Source organism: Pipistrellus hanaki, assembly GCF_964339955.1.
Source record: "Pipistrellus hanaki genome assembly, chromosome: 7".
Taxonomy (NCBI): Eukaryota; Metazoa; Chordata; class Mammalia; order Chiroptera; family Vespertilionidae; genus Pipistrellus; species Pipistrellus hanaki.
The window spans coordinates 4,075,285-4,092,069 of record NC_140509.1 but is presented as its reverse complement, the minus strand read 5'-3'; the positions used below and the strand labels follow the sequence as shown (position 1 = coordinate 4,092,069).

Here is a 16,785-nt window from a genome sequence, read left to right as displayed (position 1 = left end):
CACCTGACCCCCATCTTCACCTCCCCACCCCCCTGCCTTCTTCTCGGAAAGGGCCGGGGGATGTGGAAGACATTCTGGTTCCCTCCCCTTCGGGCTGCAGCTTTCGCTTTCACTTCCTCCTGCGCCAGCGGCCGATCCCCGGTGCTGGCCGTCATGGCGCTGCTGGAGGTGTGCGGAGCCCCCGGAGCGCGGCCCGGCGCCTGGGCGCTCCCCCTCTCGGGAGGCCGGCCCGGCTCGGACCCGGGACACTACATTTTCTCCGCGCGGTCTCCGGAGCTCGCCGTCCCGCGGGGAATGCAGGTCAGGGCGGGCGGAGAGCCGGAGGCGGGGCGGGCGGAGGGAGCGGGTCCTCCCGGAGCCGGCCCCGGCCCTGGCGGGGCAACGCGGAGGGGCCCCCGGAGCCGCGGGAGCCGCGGTGGGCCGAGGCCGGGGAGAGGCCACGTGGGCCCGCCGCGCGGGCCTCAGGGTTGGTTCTGAGGGTGAGGAAGAGCAGGTTGGGAGGAGACTGGAGGGGAGGAGGGGCGCCCCTCGAGGGCCAGGCTCCCATCACACAGCCCGAAGCCCCCCTCCCGGCTGCCCGACGGCACAGGCCCTGAGGCGGCTTCGGAAAATCCATGCACCGGACATCAGCCCTCACTGGGTGTGTCCTGGATCAAGGGCACGCAGGCTGGATTTGGGGCCTCCCGTAAAGTGGGGACACCAGTGATAACGTGTTTTGTGAGGGTGACGTGACCTAATAGTGAAAAACCATCGACGCCACCCTTCAGCGCGTGGCTGTGGTCACCTTCTCTTCTTGCTGTTCTTTGTGCTGAGCCACGGGGCGGGCGGTGCGGGCCGCCTCCTTCCTTCCCGGCCGTTTCCTGGTGGAGTCCGCTGTGGACGATCCGGTCACTCGTGGTTGGGGAATCTCTGTACCTCTGGCCTGAAGGCCCTCCAGCCCCCCGCCCCCCAGGGAGCCTCCTGCAGGAGCTTTACGGCCCTCTCCCTGCCTTTCCTCCCGCCCAGCCCCCCGAGTTCCTGCAGGCCCTGCGCGGGGACCGGGAGAATGGCGTTCAGATTGAGATGGCGCACGGCACCACCACGCTGGCCTTCAAGTTCCAGCACGGAGTGATCGTGGCCGTGGATTCCCGGGCCTCGGCGGGGAGTTACATCGGTGAGTGGCCCACCCCCCCAGGCCAGCTCCCGGCCCTGGGCCCTCCTCCCAGCAGGGCCCAGCCTCTGCACCCAAATGGAGGCCGGTGCTGACGTGGGACACCCAGGCATTGCTGTGGGCCATTCCTCCTCTCTCAAACCCGTCTCCTTCCAGCCACCTTAAAGGTGAACAAGGTGATTGAGATCAACCCTTACCTGCTTGGCACCATGTCGGGCTGTGCGGCCGACTGTCAGTACTGGGAGCGTCTGCTGGCCAAGGAGTGCAGGTAGGCGGCCCCTCGTCTGCCCCCTGAGGCTCCCGGTCAGTTCTGGATCCTGGGCCCTGAGATCAGTGCTCCTCACCCTCACCCTGCCCTCTAAGCTCGCTCACCGCCCCCCCCCCCCCCCCAGACTGTACTACCTGCGGAACGGGGAGCGCATCTCCGTCTCAGCAGCCTCCAAACTGCTCTCCAACATGATGTGCCAGTACCGGGGCATGGGCCTCTCCATGGGCAGCATGATCTGCGGCTGGGACAAGAAGGTGGGTGCGCTCATCCTCCATACCCCCCGCTGGTGACGAGAGATCGGTCCCCGCTGGCCCTCCCACTGCCTCCCCTGCAAGGTCCGCGGTCACAGGGCTCTCGCTGCATGTCCACGGCCATTTCTGGGCCCAGGTGGGGACCATGGGTCCGTCCGCCTGTCCCTTTCGCTAGAAGAGCTGATGTCACGTTTGCTCCTCCCCCTCCAAGGTGCTGTGATTGTTACTTAAGTGCTCCCCCGGTAAATTCTTACTCTTTTGTCCACTCTTTACGGGTCGCATTTGAAACCGCGTGTGACCAGCGACTCCCTCTCCGTCTCCAACCCGGGCCCTTGTCGCATCCATTAGGGCCCTGGACTCTACTATGTGGATGAGAATGGGACCCGGCTCTCAGGAAGCATGTTCTCCACGGGCAGCGGGAACTCCTACGCCTACGGGGTCATGGACAGTGGCTACCGGCCGGACCTCAGCCCGGAAGAGGCCTATGACCTGGGCCGCAGGGCTATTGTTCACGCCACCCACCGAGACAGCTATTCTGGAGGCGTCGTCAATAGTAAGGGACCAGCGCTCCCAGCCCTGGGCCGGGAGGGGGTTGACATTGGGGGTGGGGGGGGGGAGGTTTCCAGAGCCAGATGAGGGGTCCTGCAGTCCAGTAGCAAGGGCTGTGGTGTGTGCTGTTGTCACGGCCTTCAGCATACCATCATTACGGGGACTTGCCGGAGCGGAGGGTGACCCCCGGTTCTTTCCCGTGCCCGCAGTGTACCACATGAAGGAAGACGGCTGGGTGAAAGTGGAGAGCACAGACGTCAGCGATCTGATGCACCAGTACCAGGAGGCCAAGCAGTGACGGAGGCGGCGGCTGGGCAGGCCCCCGGAGAGCCCACCTCCTGGGCCTGCGGCAGCTCACCCTCCCGGAGAAAGAGGGCCTGGCCCGAGCCCAGGAGCGGGAGCGGCAGGGGTGGGGCGGGCTGTCCTTTGTGTGCTCTGTGTCGCGCACCCCTCCCCCCCTTCAGCCATCTGGGTGCCCCACTAAGTACAATAAAGGAGACGGTTATAAAGCCTCTGTGTTGTGGCTGTGAGGTGGGGGCGGGGACAGGAAAGAAAGAAAAGCATTTCCTGAGAAGACAGACTCAACCCCCCACTTAAGCAATGGGCCTCGCCCAGTGTTTCTCCCGGCTTTGCTGCCACGTGCGGCTCTCCGGACCCAGGACCCCGCTCATCGTCACCGGTGGACCCGGGGCTGCAGTTTAATTCAGGGTAGGGCCCTAGAACAACCGTTTCTGAACTGACAGCGTGGGATGACAAAGTCCCCCCTCGCGGGGGTGTGGTGGCTGGAAACACGGCGCCACCGACTGAAACAGCACGTGGGCGGGCGATGCTGGGCTGGACTGTAGCGATGGGCCTTGGGGCTCAGCGTCATGGCGGCTGTGCTCCATCGCGGGATGACCGGACCGGGGTTGAAGGGGAAGAGATGAGGAGGACGCCCTCAAGTGGGGGCTATAGGAAAGGTCAGGAGGTTAGAAAAGTGAGAGGCACTGTGATTTCCTGGTCACGCTGGGGCAGCAGGGAGGAATGTGGCCTGTGGCCCGCCACCTCCCAGGGGAGAGCTGTTAAAGGGACACGTTGAAAGTAGGTCGAAGTTGAGCACCAAGCTTTTTCATGAGGGAGAGATCCTTGAAATCCCACACGGACAGGGGTGGAGAAATTGTAGTGATCCCCACTTTAAGTTCCTCCCTCCCCAGGGTTTCCAGTTTGAAGTGACTCACTGGTACTCAGACCAACAAGGTTTCAAAAGGGTCATTGGGGCCGAAACCGGTTTGGCTCAGTGTATAGAGCAGGGGTCCTCAAACTTTTTAAAGTGGGGGCCAGATCACGGTCCCTCAGAGAGCTGGAGGGCCGGACTATATGAACTACTAATTCCTACTGTAACACCTCGGCTGTGCTCACTGCCCAAAAAACCTGGCGGGCCGGATCAGACTCCTCTGCAGGCCACATGTGGCCCGCGGGCCGTAGTTTGAAGACCCCTGGTATAGAGCGTCGGTCTGCGGACTGAAAGGTCCCAGGTTCGATTCCGGTCAAGGGCATGTACATTGGTTGCGGGCACATCCCCGGTGCGGGGTGTGCAGGAGGCAGCTGATGGATGTTTTTAACTCTCTATCCTTCTCCCTTCCTCTCTGTAAAAAATCAATAAAATATATATTTAAGAATAGGGTCATTGGGAATCCCAGCCTCACCTCTAGGACAGCTTGTGTTTGGGAGGTAGCTTCAACCCGAAGAGTCATTTCTGGAATCAGCCAGTGCGCATGCCCATAGATAGGCTCTGGGTCAGGCAGGACCTGCAGGGCCCTGGCCACTGGGTTCTCAGTGAAACCAAGTCCGTCCCTCACGCGCGGAAGCTGAGAGGCTGCTGCCTTCTGTGTGGGAGGCCCTGTGTGCTTCTCGCTCCGGACTTGCTGTTTTTACCCCAAGACCCTCAAACTGGAGCTTGGGCGAAGGAGGAGGGCACTTCTCAAAACGGCTTCAGTTTGGGGGTAGTAAGACATGGAGGCAAGACAATCCGGTGGTTCTCCAAGTATAGGGCTTTTTTTTTTTGAAACTTCGTGACAATTTTAAAAAATTGCAACGGTTCTCTGTTAGAGTAACAGTCGCTAAGGGCGAGAGGCTCCCAGGCCAGCAGGTGCGGCCTGAAGGGGGCCCTGGCGCGGCGTCTGCGGTGTCGCGCGCCCCCCGGTGGCCGCGAGGCGCAGAGCAGTGCCGGGCCAGGAAGTGAAAGCGAAAGGAAAAGCGCGGGGACATCCTGGGGGCTGGGGCTGGGGCTGGAGGCGGGGAGGGCGGACCGAAGGGAAGCCAGGCTGAGGTGCGGGAGCGGGTTTCCGAGCTTAGCCTTCAGCATCTCACCTGGAGACCTCCGGAGCTGCAGGCCGGTGAGTCCGAGCGGGGGGCGCCCGCAGCGCTCCCAGGGACGCTGCCCAGCCTGCTGGCCCCCTGCGCCCCTGCTTCCTGCGCCCCTGGACCCGAGGGTGCCGGGGCGGGCAGGGGTCGCGGGGTTTTTAAGGACGAAGGCCCCGGCCAGGCTCCCAGCTCCCTGGCAGGCTGCTGCCTTTGGTCCGGGGAGGATGCACCGACGGGCGCGCGCACCCGGGAGCTTTCGGGGTCGGTGGGCGGAGTGGGGGTAGGGAGGGGCGGGCTGAGCGGGGACTCCAGCTCCCTAATTCTCGCCCTCCGTCGCGCAGGCACACCATGCTGTTCCCCGACCCGAGGCCCTGGGCCTCCCTGCTGCTGGCGGACTGGGCTGTGCTCCGGCTGCTCCAGGGCACCCTGGACGCTCTGCTCCCCCGGGGGCTGCCGGGGCTGTGGCTGGAGGGGACCCTGCGGCTTGGGGGTCTGTGGTGTCTGCTGAAGCTGGGGGGGCTGCTGGGCCCGGCAGGGACACTGCTGCCCGCGCTCTGCCTGGCGCCCCCTCTGTTCCTCTCCCTGCGGGCGCTGAGCCCGGGGGCCTTGAGTGCGCCCCCAGCCAGCGTGGCTGCAGCCCCCTGGAGCTGGCTGCTGGCGGGGTACGGCGCCGCGGCGCTCAGCGGGGCGGCGTGGGCCGTGCTCAGCCCCCCCGGATTCCCGGGCGGGGAGCAGGGCCCGGAGAAGAGCCACGCCCTCATGTGGCGGCTGCTGAGGCTCTCCAGGCCGGACCTGCCCTTGCTCGCCGCCGCCTTCTTCTTCCTCGTGGTCGCCGTGCTGGGTGAGCCAGGGGGAGGCGCTGGGGACGCGGCGGGAAAGGCCCTGGCACCTGCCCGCCCTGACTCACCCTCCTGGCTGCAGGGGAGATGCTGATCCCCTATTACTCTGGCCGGGTGATCGACATCCTGGGAGGCGATTTTGACCCCGAAGCCTTCGCCAGCGCCATCTTCTTCATGTGTCTCTTCTCCCTGGGGAGGTAGGTGGTGGGCGGTGGGCCCCTGCGCAGTCGCAGCTGGCACTGAAACCGAGGCCTGGGCGCGCTTACGGAGCCGCCTTTCTGCTTCCTGCGTCCGCTCACCCCTCCACTCGCCATTCCTGCCCACCATCCTCAAAGTTCATACATGATACATGATCACAGCGCAGAGAGCGCAGGCGGAGGCTCAGTGCCTCAGCGTTTTCATCTCCACGGAATTCTCCTTCTGCTTAGTCTTCTCCCGCCGCCTCAGGCTTGTCTCCAAAGTCACCCTCTTGTCAGGGCGGGTGTTTCTCCCTCTGACTCTGAAGAGCTTACCCTGCCCCTGTCGCTCTTCTGTCCCCACCTTACTGTCCCCGTCTCATTGCTTTTCCCTCTCAGACACACCCAGGAACCAGCTGCCAGCACCCACTGCCCGCTGAGGGCGGGGGCGAGGACCAGGTGGGCGAGGCACACAGGTGAAGGAGTTGCTCACTCTCCTCACCCTCGCACCCAGCAGCCCCAGAAACCATTATGTCTTCATTCCATTTTTGCTGAAACCGATTTCTCAAAAGTGGTTTTTATTTTTAAACAAACGTAAAAAAAAAACAACCGGTCACCAATTTTCTTAGCTTCTGAAGCACGTGGGCCTGGAACCATCTCTCACTGTGGATCTCTTTCTCCAGTTAGCTTTCATGACCCCCTTTCCTCTTCCCAGGTCACTCTGGAGACTTCCTCCTCTGACCTTACACAGGGGCTCCCCTCCTCACTCAGGCCTTCCATCTTGAAGGACATTCTTCCCCCTGAGCTGACTCAGTTCCTCTCTGTAGGTGACTCCAAGATCCACACCTCCGTGCCCAGCTCCAGCCTTGTAACCCAGGTGCCCCCTTGACCTTTGGCCCGGATAGCCCAGTCTCACCTCCCACTCCACATACCCGGCCGGGGCTCCGGGTGCTTCACCCTCCCTCCTGGGCTTGTTCCCCTTCCTGAGAGCATCAGTCCCCTGGGCTCCAGCATCTGCGTCAGGGATGCCTTCATCATGCTCAGAACCAGCCATGTCGTTTTCTGCTTTCACAGTGTTTCTCTGTGGCTCTCTTCTCTCTGTCCTCACTGTGGTCAAAGTCCAAACCCTCATCATTTTGTGATTGACTATATCCCAACAGCCTCCCAAACCTGGTACTAGATTTGTATGAGAAACCCATATTTTGTAAAACTCATTTCCATGCTTTCACATTTCCCCTCCACATTTTATTGTAAACTAGAGGCTTGGTGCATTAAATTCGCGCACAGGTAGGGTCCCTAGGCCTGGGCAGTGAGCAGAACTGATGGGGATGGGGGGAGGTTTCTGGCTGCTGGCCAGGGCCTCCTTTCATTCTTTGCCACCCCCTGGTGGTCAACATGCATCATAGCGAACAGTCAAACCAGTGGGTGGAACTCCTGGAGAACAAATTGCATTTTTTCCTTTTATTATTTAGGATATCTGGTTGGTCCAAGAGGAGTTGTCCAACTCCAGGGCCTGTAGAGTGGGGAACAACAAGATAGGGCCAGGGGCTTGGGAGGGCGGTTCCCTCAGAGAAGTCAGAACCAGGGCGAGGAGGAAGGACTTTGGGTGGGGGGAAAGGAGACTGAGCCAGAGGGGAAGCCTGGAGGGATAGCCGGGGGAGGCCAGGCAGTCACAGCTGATCTCTATTTACAACATCTCCTCACTTCTGTTGTGTTCTTCCCTTGCTTGTGGCATCAATACTGGTGAATTTGTAGGAGTTAGGATTTGGTTCTGCAGTATTGCTCACTATGCCTTTTTTTTTCTTTTTCTTTTTTTTCCTTCCTGTCCTCTGCTTATTTCTGCCCCTCTTGCCACTGTCCTTGTCTGGTTCATTTCCCTCCTGCCTGTCCTGGTATACTTCCCCCAACTTTGCATTTCTTGTCATTCTGTGCTTTCTCCTTTGTTTCCCTCACTCATTTCCTCCCTCCTTCTCGGTCCCCTTCCCCGTCCCATCCCTCCTGACCCCACAGCTCGCTGTCCGCTGGCTGCCGAGGAGGCTGCTTCCTCTTCACCATGTCCAGGATCAACTTGCGGGTCCGAGAGCAGCTCTTCTCCTCCCTTCTGCACCAGGACCTGAGTTTCTTCCAGGAGACTAAGACAGGTGGGGCCTGGAGTCCAGGAGACTAAGACCACTGGGGCCTGGAGGGCTTTCCCTCCACTGCACACAGCCTGCCCCCTGGCCTGCACGTGGAGGAGGGGCTCAGAGGAGGGGCTGTGTCAGGGGGAGGGGCAGGGGCAGTTGCTGGGTCTACATTGCACGGGGCTCCCTCACCTGCTCTGTCCTACCAGGGGAGCTGAACTCACGGCTGAACTCGGATACCAAACTGATGAGCTCCTGGCTTCCTCTTAATGCCAACGTGCTCCTGCGGAGCCTGGTGAAAGTGCTGGGACTGTACAGCTTCATGCTCAACCTGTCGCCTCGACTCACCCTCCTGTCTCTGTTCGAGATGCCTCTCACAATGGCGGCTGAAAAGGTGTACAATGGCCGCCATCAGGTATGAGTGGCGGTTAGGGAAGAGCCAGTCCTAGAGGTCTCTCCTCAGCCCTCAGGGCAGCAGTTCTGACAGCTTCAGAAGGTCCACGACCCCTGGGACTATATGTGCGTGTGTGTGCTTGTGTGTGTGTGTGTGGGGGGGGAAGAGAGAGAGAGAGAGAGAGAGAGAGAGTGAGTGTGTGTGGGGGGAGGTGGAGGAGAGAGAGCAGGATGGAGGGAAGGCACATTTTTCTGAGGAGAGGGTAATTTCCATCAGGTTCTCAGCGGAGTGTGCACGAAACTTCCCCACAAAAGATTAAAACTGCCGCCTTGAGGGTTTAGGCAGAGCTTTCCCCTTGTAATCAGCAGGAGTGTGGAGCAGGTAGAGTGTGTGGTCATGTTAGCCCCATCTCTCTCTTCTACAAAAATTGTGGGAAATGTGTGTAACATAGAAAATTACCCTTTCTCACCATTTTAAAATGCCATTTCAGCCCTAGCCAGTTTGGCTCAGTGGATAGAGCGTGAGCCTGCAGACTGAAGGGTCCCAAGTTCGATTCGATTCTGGCCAAGGGCACATGCCTGGGTTGTGGGCTCGATCCCCAGTAGGGAGTGTGCAGGAGGCAGCTGGTCAATGATTCTCTCTCATCATTGATGTTTCTATCTCTCTCTCCTTCTCCCTTCCTCTCTGAAACCAATATAGAAATATGTTTTTTAAAAATGCCATTTCGGTGGCATTAAACACATTCACACTGTTGTACCACCGTTACCAGAAAGGGGACCTGGCCCCGAGCAGGTCTGCTCGAGACTGGCCAGCAGTGTATGGGTTCTTGACTTCATGCAGGAAACGTTTTACAATGTGAGTCCAGGTCGCTGTGAGGGAACGTCTATTAGAGCTGCGGGCATAAAACACGAAGGGCCTAGCCTAGAAGAAGCTACAGGAGAGCCCCGGCTGGGCCGCCCTAGCTCTCAGGGAGTCAGAGACAAGGGGGCCTTAGGGGCAGTTCAGGGTTAGCTGCCCATTGCTCCCTGGTTGCAAGCCTTGTGGGGTCCTTTAGGGTTTAGGAGATGCACGCCTGTGGGGGCTGGGAGAGGGGAGAAGTGGGGGAAGAAGAGAGAAAGGTTATGGCCGGCTGCTCCCCAGAGGGAGAGCCCACCTGGGTCCTTTGTCTTGAGGCTTTATCTTCTCACAGGAAGGAATCTTAGGGGAGGTCTCCGGTTTTTGGGGGGTGTGTTCAACAGAATACTCATCAGTTTTCTAGGTGGGCTCCCTCAGGGCCATGGTCTCCACCAACTGGTCAGTGTCAGGGCAGGGAGTCATCAGGCATCGCAGCTGGTCCTGGCTTTGCCCACCTGGTGCTGTCTTTGTGAGCCTGAGGCTGAAACACAGCTGAGGCCTAGATGCTGTCTCTAGGGAGGAGACCTTCTGCATCTGCTGTACATTGCTCTGCAGTGTGTCCAGCTCCCTGCCTCAGTTTCCCCATCCCACTTGACCTGGCTTACTGGTCTGTCTCACAACCATCACCACTGTGCTCTGCAGAGCTCTTTTCAAGTGAAAACTCCAGCCCATTAAACAATAAATCCCCATCCTCCCTCCCCCTGGCCCTGGCAGCCACCATGTGCTTTCTGTCTGTGGGTTTGATTATGTAAGTATCCTATCAGTGGGTTCATACAGTGTTTGTCTTTTTGTGACTGGCTTACTTCACTTAGCACAATGTCCTCAGGGTTCATCCATGTGGTAGCATGTGTCAGAATTTTTCTCCTTTTTTTAAAAAAAATATTTTTATTGATTTCAGAAAAGAAGGAAGAGGGAGAGAGAGAAACATCAACGATGCGAGAGAATCATGGATCTGGCTGCCTGTCGCACACCCCACATGGGGATTAAGTCTGCAACCCGGGCATGTGCCCTGACCAGGAATGGAATAGTGATCTCCCGGTTCATAGGTCAGTGCTCAACCACTGAGCCAAGCTGGCCGGGAGGTCTTTCTCCTTTAAGGCTCAGTAATATTCCATCGGTGCAGACAGCAGTCTGTTTATCCAGCCATCTGTCGATGGACACTGGGGTTGTTTCCACCCTTTGGCTATTGTGAATAGTGTTGCTAGGAACACAAGTGTATAAATGTCTGTTTGCATCCTTGCTTCCAGTTCTCCTGGGCGTATACTCAGAGGTAGAATGTGGATTGCATGGTAACCTTATGTTTAATGTTTTGAAGAGCCCAGCCACTGCACTATGTTACGTTCTCACCAGCAATGCACGGGGGTTCAGTTTCTCCACATCCTGGCCAACACTTGTTATCTTCTGTGTTTTATAAAATTACATTCCTTGCACTTATTTATCTTATTATTGGAATTTTGACCACTTTCATCCAATTTTTCTGCCCTCTACACCAGCCTTTGGTAACCACAAATCTGATCTTTTTTCTTTGAACTTGGTGGGTTTTTTTTTAGATTCCATTTATAAATGAGCTCATACAGTTTTTGTCTTTGCCCTCTCTGACATCTCACCTAGCATAATGTTGCCAAGGCCCATGTTATGACAAAAAGGTAGATTTCCTTTTTTAATGGTAGAATAACATGCATTTATATATTTACTTAAAAAGTAATAACTATCAATGGCTGTGAGGTGATTTTTCACTGGTTTTGATTTGCATTTTCCTAATGATTAGTGTCATTGAGCACATGCTTATTGGCCATTTTTATATCTTTTTTTGAGAAATGTCTATTGAAGTCCTTTGTTCATTTTAAAAGTGGGTTGTTTTTAAGTTGTTGAGTTGTAGGAGTTCTCTGTATATTCTGTGTTCTATCCTTTCATGAGCGATAAGCAAATGTTCTCTCCAGTTCTGTGCATTTCTTTCCCACTCTATTGATAGCGTCCTTCGTTGCACAAAAGTTTTTCATCTTGATGAAGTCCAATTTTTCTATTTTTTATTTTGTTATCTGTGCATCTGGTGTCATATCCAAGAAACCATTGCCAGATCCTGTGTCCTGAGCTTTCCCTGTGTTTTCTTCTAAGAGTTTTATAATTTTAGCTCTTAGGTATTGGTCTTTGGTCCATTAAAAAATAAAGTTTTTTAAAAAAATTGATTTCAGAGGAGAAGGGAGAGAGAGAGAGAAAGAGAGAGAGAAAAAACATAAACGATGAGAGAGAATCATTGGTTGGCAGCCTCCTGCAGGCTCCCTACTGAGGATGGAGCCTGCAATCAGGCATGTGCCCTGACCTGTATTGAACATGACCTCCTGGTTCATAGATCAGCAGTCAGCCACTGAGCCACGCCAGGGCACCAGGGGTCGGTCTTCGGTCTGTGGTCCATGTTAAGTTACATCTCCACCTTCTGTGAAGTAGCCGTGGCTCCTAGGGAAACGACCCCACCTCTCTTGTTCAGACGTGTGTGTGTGTGTGTGTGTGTGTGTGCTCAAGTGAAGGGAAATAGTGTGCCCTACACTCACCAGCGCGAGAGTGGGTGCTCCCTTGTCCCCTCCCTCCTCACGCATTTCCTCCGGGAAATGTAAGGGAGAGGGAAGAAGAGGGCTGTGCTCCTAGGTAGACGGGGAAGTCGGGGCTGGGATGCTGCCTTCTGCCTGCGAACTCCTGCATGTCCTCCGCGTTCCCAGGCGGTGCTTCTGGAGATCCAGGACGCGGTGGCCCAGGCGGGGCAGGTGGTGCGGGAGGCAGTTGGAGGGCTGAAGACCGTGCGCAGCTTTGGGGCTGAGGAGCACGAGGCCTGTCGCTACGAGGAGGCCCTGGAACGGTGCCGGAAGCTGTGGTGGCAGCGAGACCTGGAGAGGGCCCTCTACCTGCTCTTCCGGAGGGTGAGCGGGGGTGCCTGGGGGCGGGGCTGGGTGTGGTGGTGGTAGGGAGGGGGCGCCCAGGGCGGGGCTGGGTGGGAGGGAATGGGAGGGGTCTCTCAGCGCCGCCTCTCTCCTCCCTCCAGATGCTGCACTTGGCCATGCAGGTGCTGATGCTGAGCTGCGGGCTGCGGCAGATCCTGGCGGGGGACCTCACGCGGGGCGGGCTGCTCTCCTTCCTGCTGTTCCAGGAGGACGTGGGCCACCACGTGCAGGTGCGTCAGCAGCGCGCATGCTCTCTCCGTCCCTCTGTGTTCTCTCTGGCCTCTGGGCCTTGGGATTTATTGGTTCTCCTTAAAAATACAAAACAAAATCCCAGCTCATTGTGATATGAAGAATTTAAAACATACCCTCCCCTCCCCACGGACAGACTTTAATGACCCGCATGTACCCATCACACGCTTCAGCAAGGGTCAGTTCATGCCCACCTTGTTCTCTCTCTCTCTCTCTCTCTCTCTCTCTCTCTCTCTCTCTCTCTTCTCTCTGAAATATATATATATATATATATATATATATATATATATATATATAATCTCCACAAAGCCATTATCACACCTGAAAAATTAACAATGATTCCTAAAATTCACCAAATACGGTAGTCAGTGCTCAGTCTGCACTTGTGTCATACATGTAGTGGGTGTACCCGTACATTCTCTCTCTCTCTCTCTCTCTCTCTCTCTCTCTCTCTCTCTCTCTCTCTCTCGGAGCTGTGGTGCATCAGCCCCGGGCTGCAAAGCAGTGACTCTGCCATCCCATCACGTCCCCACTGCTTGGTGCCCAGCCGTGTGGTGTGACTAGAAAAGGCAGAAGGAGCGTTTAGCTCTTTGCCTGGACTGAGCGGGTTTCAGAAACAGCTCGTCACTTCATCCTGGCTTCATTTTGTGAATTCCCCAGACGTTGGTTGAGCATTCTGTGTGGAGGCCTGCGGAGGCGGGTGGGCACAGGGCCCCTCTAAGCACGCCCTGCCTCCGGGGCTGGTCTGGGCACCAGCACACCCACAGCGGGACTGGGAGCGGCCGGGCGGGAGCGGGGGCATTGGCGCGGCTTGTAGATCACCTTTCAAGGTGGACACTTGCCTGGATGAGGGGAGTGTGGCTGGGGGTGTGGGGCTTGGCAGAGCGGGTGCGCAGCGGAGGCTGGTTTTGGGGGGCTGACCCTCCCTCCTGTCTCCCAGACCCTGGTGTACATGTGCGGGGACATGCTGAGCAACGTGGGCGCCGCCGAGAAGGTGTTCCGCTACCTGGACCGGCGGCCGAACCTGCCTCCGCCCGGCACGCTGGAGCCGCCCGCGCTGCGCGGCCTGGTGGAATTCCGGGATGTGAGCTTCGCCTACCCGCACCGCCCCGACCAGCTGGTGCTCAAGGTGCGGCTGCCCGGGCCGCCAGGCCTCGGGCGGGACCGCAGGTGCGGGGAGGTGGGGGGAGGAGGGGGGCGGCCCGGCCTCTGAGGGGAAGAGGCCCTCAGTCTCTCCTGCCTCCCCAGGGGCTGACGTTCACGCTGCGCCCCGGCCAGATGACGGCGCTGGTGGGGCCCAATGGCTCGGGGAAGAGCACGGTGGCGGCGCTGCTGCAGAACCTGTACCAGCCCACGGCGGGGGCGCTGCTGCTGGACGGGGCGCCCCTGGCCCAGTACGAGCACAGCTACCTGCACCGGCAGGTGCGTGGGAGGAAGGCGGGGTGGGGGCGGGGGCGGGGTGGGGCGGGGCGGGGGGGACGGAAGGGGGCGGGTACAGAGGGCACGGTCCTGGGGGCCCCCCGGGGGAGGAGACCCGCCAGGTGCCAGGCCGCCGCTCCCGCACAGGTGGCTGTGGTCGGGCAGGAGCCCGTGCTGTTCTCGGGCTCCGTGCGGGACAACATCGCCTACGGGCTGCAGCTCTGCAGCGACGAGGAGGTGCTGGAGGCGGCCCGCGCGGCCCGGGCGGATGAGTTCATCCGGGACTTGCCGCAGGGACTGCACTCAGGTACCGTCTGCCCAGCGGGCTGCTTTGTGGGTGAGGGCGGCGCCCCTGTAACTGTAACTGCGCCGGCTCTGCTCCTTGGCCTCCCCAGGCTCCCCCCCCCCCCCCAGCGCCCCCCTCTCCCAGGCACTCCGCGGTGCGGCCCGGCTTGCGGGAGGGTAGGGAGGGTCAGGGTACCTGTAAGTGAGGGCGGCGTTTCCGGGCCCTCAGACATAGGGGAGAAGGGCAGCCTGCTGGCCGTGGGGCAGAAGCAGCGCCTGGCCATTGCGCGGGCCCTCGTGCGGGACCCTCGCGTGCTCATCCTGGACGAAGCCACCAGCGCCCTGGACGTGGAGTGCGAACAGGCGGTGAGTGTGGGTGGGCCTGCGGGCAGGGCCCCGAGGACGGAGCACCGTGCTTCCTGGGGGGGATGTGAGGAGGGGGGGCATGAAGCTTGGTGCTGTGGGGCAGTCCCGCGGGGGCTGCTGCGGCTGAGGGGACAGTGCGGCCTTTGTGGGTCCCTCTCCTGCCCCTTGGCTTTCTCGCCTTCGGGACCCTAAACCGCAGGGGCGCGCTGGGGTGCGGCGCCCTCCTGAGGCTGGGACCCCTGCAGCTGCAGGACTGGCGCTGCCGCAAGGACCGCACGGTGCTGGTGATCGCGCACAGGCTGCAGACGGTGCAGCGCGCCGACCAGGTCCTGGTGCTGCGGCAGGGGCAGCTGCTGGAGCCCGAGCAGCTCCGGGCGGGCCAGGACCTCTACTCCCGCCTGGCGCAGCAGCTGGAGGGCTTGGAGGGCTTGGAGGACTGAGGCCCGCCACTGGCCCCCGCGGCCTTCTAAGGAGCAGCGCGGAGGAGCAGTGCGCTCTGAGCCTCCCGGGCTGCACCTCCCTGCAGCCCCATCGCTCCGTGAATACAGATTTGGACCCACACGTTCCTTTGTCTGCGGAGGGGGCTGTCTGCCCAGCGACCTTATTTCCTTGAAGAGCAGCGCAGTGCCTGCTGCAGCCGGGTACTGTGCAGAATCAATGTATTTTAAATACGTTCCTTGGGATCTGAGCAGCACACACTCACACAGAGAAGTAGGGCTGACCTGCTCCACCTCCCAGAGGTGACGGTTGCTGCGTTTCCGCCTCCTGCTGGTGCTGTGTCTGTTTGAGAGCTGTACAGCCACAGGGACAGCCATAGTCCCCAGTCCTTCCCCATTCCCACCAGCGCCCCAGGGGCAGAGCTCAGTGCCATAAATAACAACGTTAATAAAAAATGGATAGTAACTGCTGTTTATATGTTTAATGCGAATAGGAACTGTGCCAAGTGTTTTTCCTGTGTTACCATTTTGAGTTACCAATCCTATGAGGTGGGTATTATCCCCGTTTTATAGATGAAGAAACCGAGTCTCAAAGAGATTAAATAACTTCCCCGAGAGTACACAGTGGAGCCGGGGTTTGAATCCAGGCCTGACTCCCACACTAGGCCATGAATCACAATAAGCTCTTACCCCTGCCTGGCACAGGGCTCCATTCATTGCAGGCAAAACTACATGCCTGTTGGTATGTGAATACATCTCTTCTCCCACTGTCCTCATTCCCGGTCCTCCTCCGGCGACCAGCCAATGAAAGCAGAGCTGTACACATGTCCGGCTGCAGGGAGGGGCTGCCGGTGAAGGCTCTGATTCTAGGAAGCGGAAGCTTTCACATTCTCAGAAACGGCAGGTACTTTCCAGCCGGCAGTGGGCGGGCCAGGGCTGCTGCTGTGAGTTCTGTTCTGCCTGGAACTGGGCAGCGGCAGCGGGTGGAAGAGCTGCCAGCCCGCCCGCAGCGCCACAGCTGGGGCTTGCAGGTCACGAGGGTGAAACACGGCTTTGGAGAGACACAGGCCAGCCTCCTCCCCCCGCTCCCCCCCCCCCCAAAAAAGTTCTTCCTGCACTTACACATGGGAATCGTAATTCCCGGGCCTCCCAGCCTGTGGAAACCAGCGCTCATGAAGAAGATCTGTTAAAATTCTGTGGCATCCTCACTACAGCTGCACCCACAGACTCGATACTTTAAACCCAGAAAGGAAAGCCGCCTGAAACCAGGGCTCCGCAGTGACAGCCGGAGGAAGAGTCGGGCACCGATGCCAGTGCAGGGAGCTGCAGCAGACCGTGGGGGCCTAAGGTGTCCCCAATTATCTCAGGACAAACTCCCAGGCACACCTATGCGAGGGACACAGGAGAATGTTCCCCGGCAGTCAGGGCGGTCGGTCTTGACAGACAAACCCTACAGGTGTGGCCTGTTTAGCAACCACAGGGAGTCCTGCTTGTCCCAGAGTTCTATTCTCTTCATTCACCCTGCCCGCCCCAACACCATGTGATTTCCCTTCTTGTCGCTGACCTTCAGTATCCTTCCCACTCAGTCATGTTTCACTCGCTACAAAGGAAGATATAAAAGGAAAGAGGGAGCTTTCGGAGCCCAGAGCAGCGCTACCTCCCCGCTCTGGTCAGCATTGAACTTCAAGCCCTTGTGCCCCAGCTGAGTGGTGAATGCAGAGAAGCGTGGAGTTGTGGGATGGGAGGGAAAGGACTAGGGAATAAGGAAAACAAACATCTCCCCTGTTTTGGGTGTTCAGCAAGAGAAAGGAGTGCCCCTTTATTTGAGTCTGATGCCATCTAGTGGTTCTGGGAAAACCCTGAGTTTCCAACAGAGTTTTATGAACTCATGAATTATAAGTAATTCAATAACAATAATAATCATTTATCGAGTCCTTCCTGAATGCTACTGCTGTGCTGTGCCTGATATATATTCTTATTTTATCTTCAAGGTAATTCTAAATGGCAGGTATTGCAACCCCCAAATCCAAGAGGCTTGGACACATGTACTGACTTTCTGGCCACAGAGCTAGGAAGAGGTGGCCTCTGCTAGTTTTACAACAAACTCATCTA

General features: G+C 58.3%; 2 protein-coding genes across 2 annotated transcripts; both read left to right on the top strand.

Annotated features, from left to right (window-relative positions):
- The first annotated feature begins 119 nt into the window (after positions 1–119).
- On the top strand, positions 120–2,730 carry PSMB8 (proteasome 20S subunit beta 8). The gene is made up of 6 exons (XM_084891193.1): positions 120–300; positions 1,006–1,153; positions 1,307–1,418; positions 1,543–1,672; positions 2,018–2,222; positions 2,428–2,730. The coding sequence occupies exons 1-6, from the start codon at positions 154–156 to the stop codon at positions 2,514–2,516; spliced, it is 831 nt and encodes a 276-aa protein (XP_084747319.1). The 5' UTR covers positions 120–153; the 3' UTR covers positions 2,517–2,730.
- Positions 2,731–4,440: 1,710 nt separating this feature from the next.
- Positions 4,441–15,164, top strand: TAP2 (transporter 2, ATP binding cassette subfamily B member). Its single transcript, XM_084891104.1, has 12 exons — positions 4,441–4,593; positions 4,903–5,402; positions 5,483–5,597; positions 7,587–7,717; positions 7,906–8,111; positions 11,699–11,896; positions 12,019–12,147; positions 13,107–13,295; positions 13,415–13,588; positions 13,733–13,892; positions 14,100–14,236; positions 14,482–15,164. The coding sequence occupies exons 2-12, from the start codon at positions 4,910–4,912 to the stop codon at positions 14,674–14,676; spliced, it is 2,127 nt and encodes a 708-aa protein (XP_084747230.1). The 5' UTR covers positions 4,441–4,593; positions 4,903–4,909; the 3' UTR covers positions 14,677–15,164.
- Positions 15,165–16,785: the final 1,621 nt, after the last annotated feature.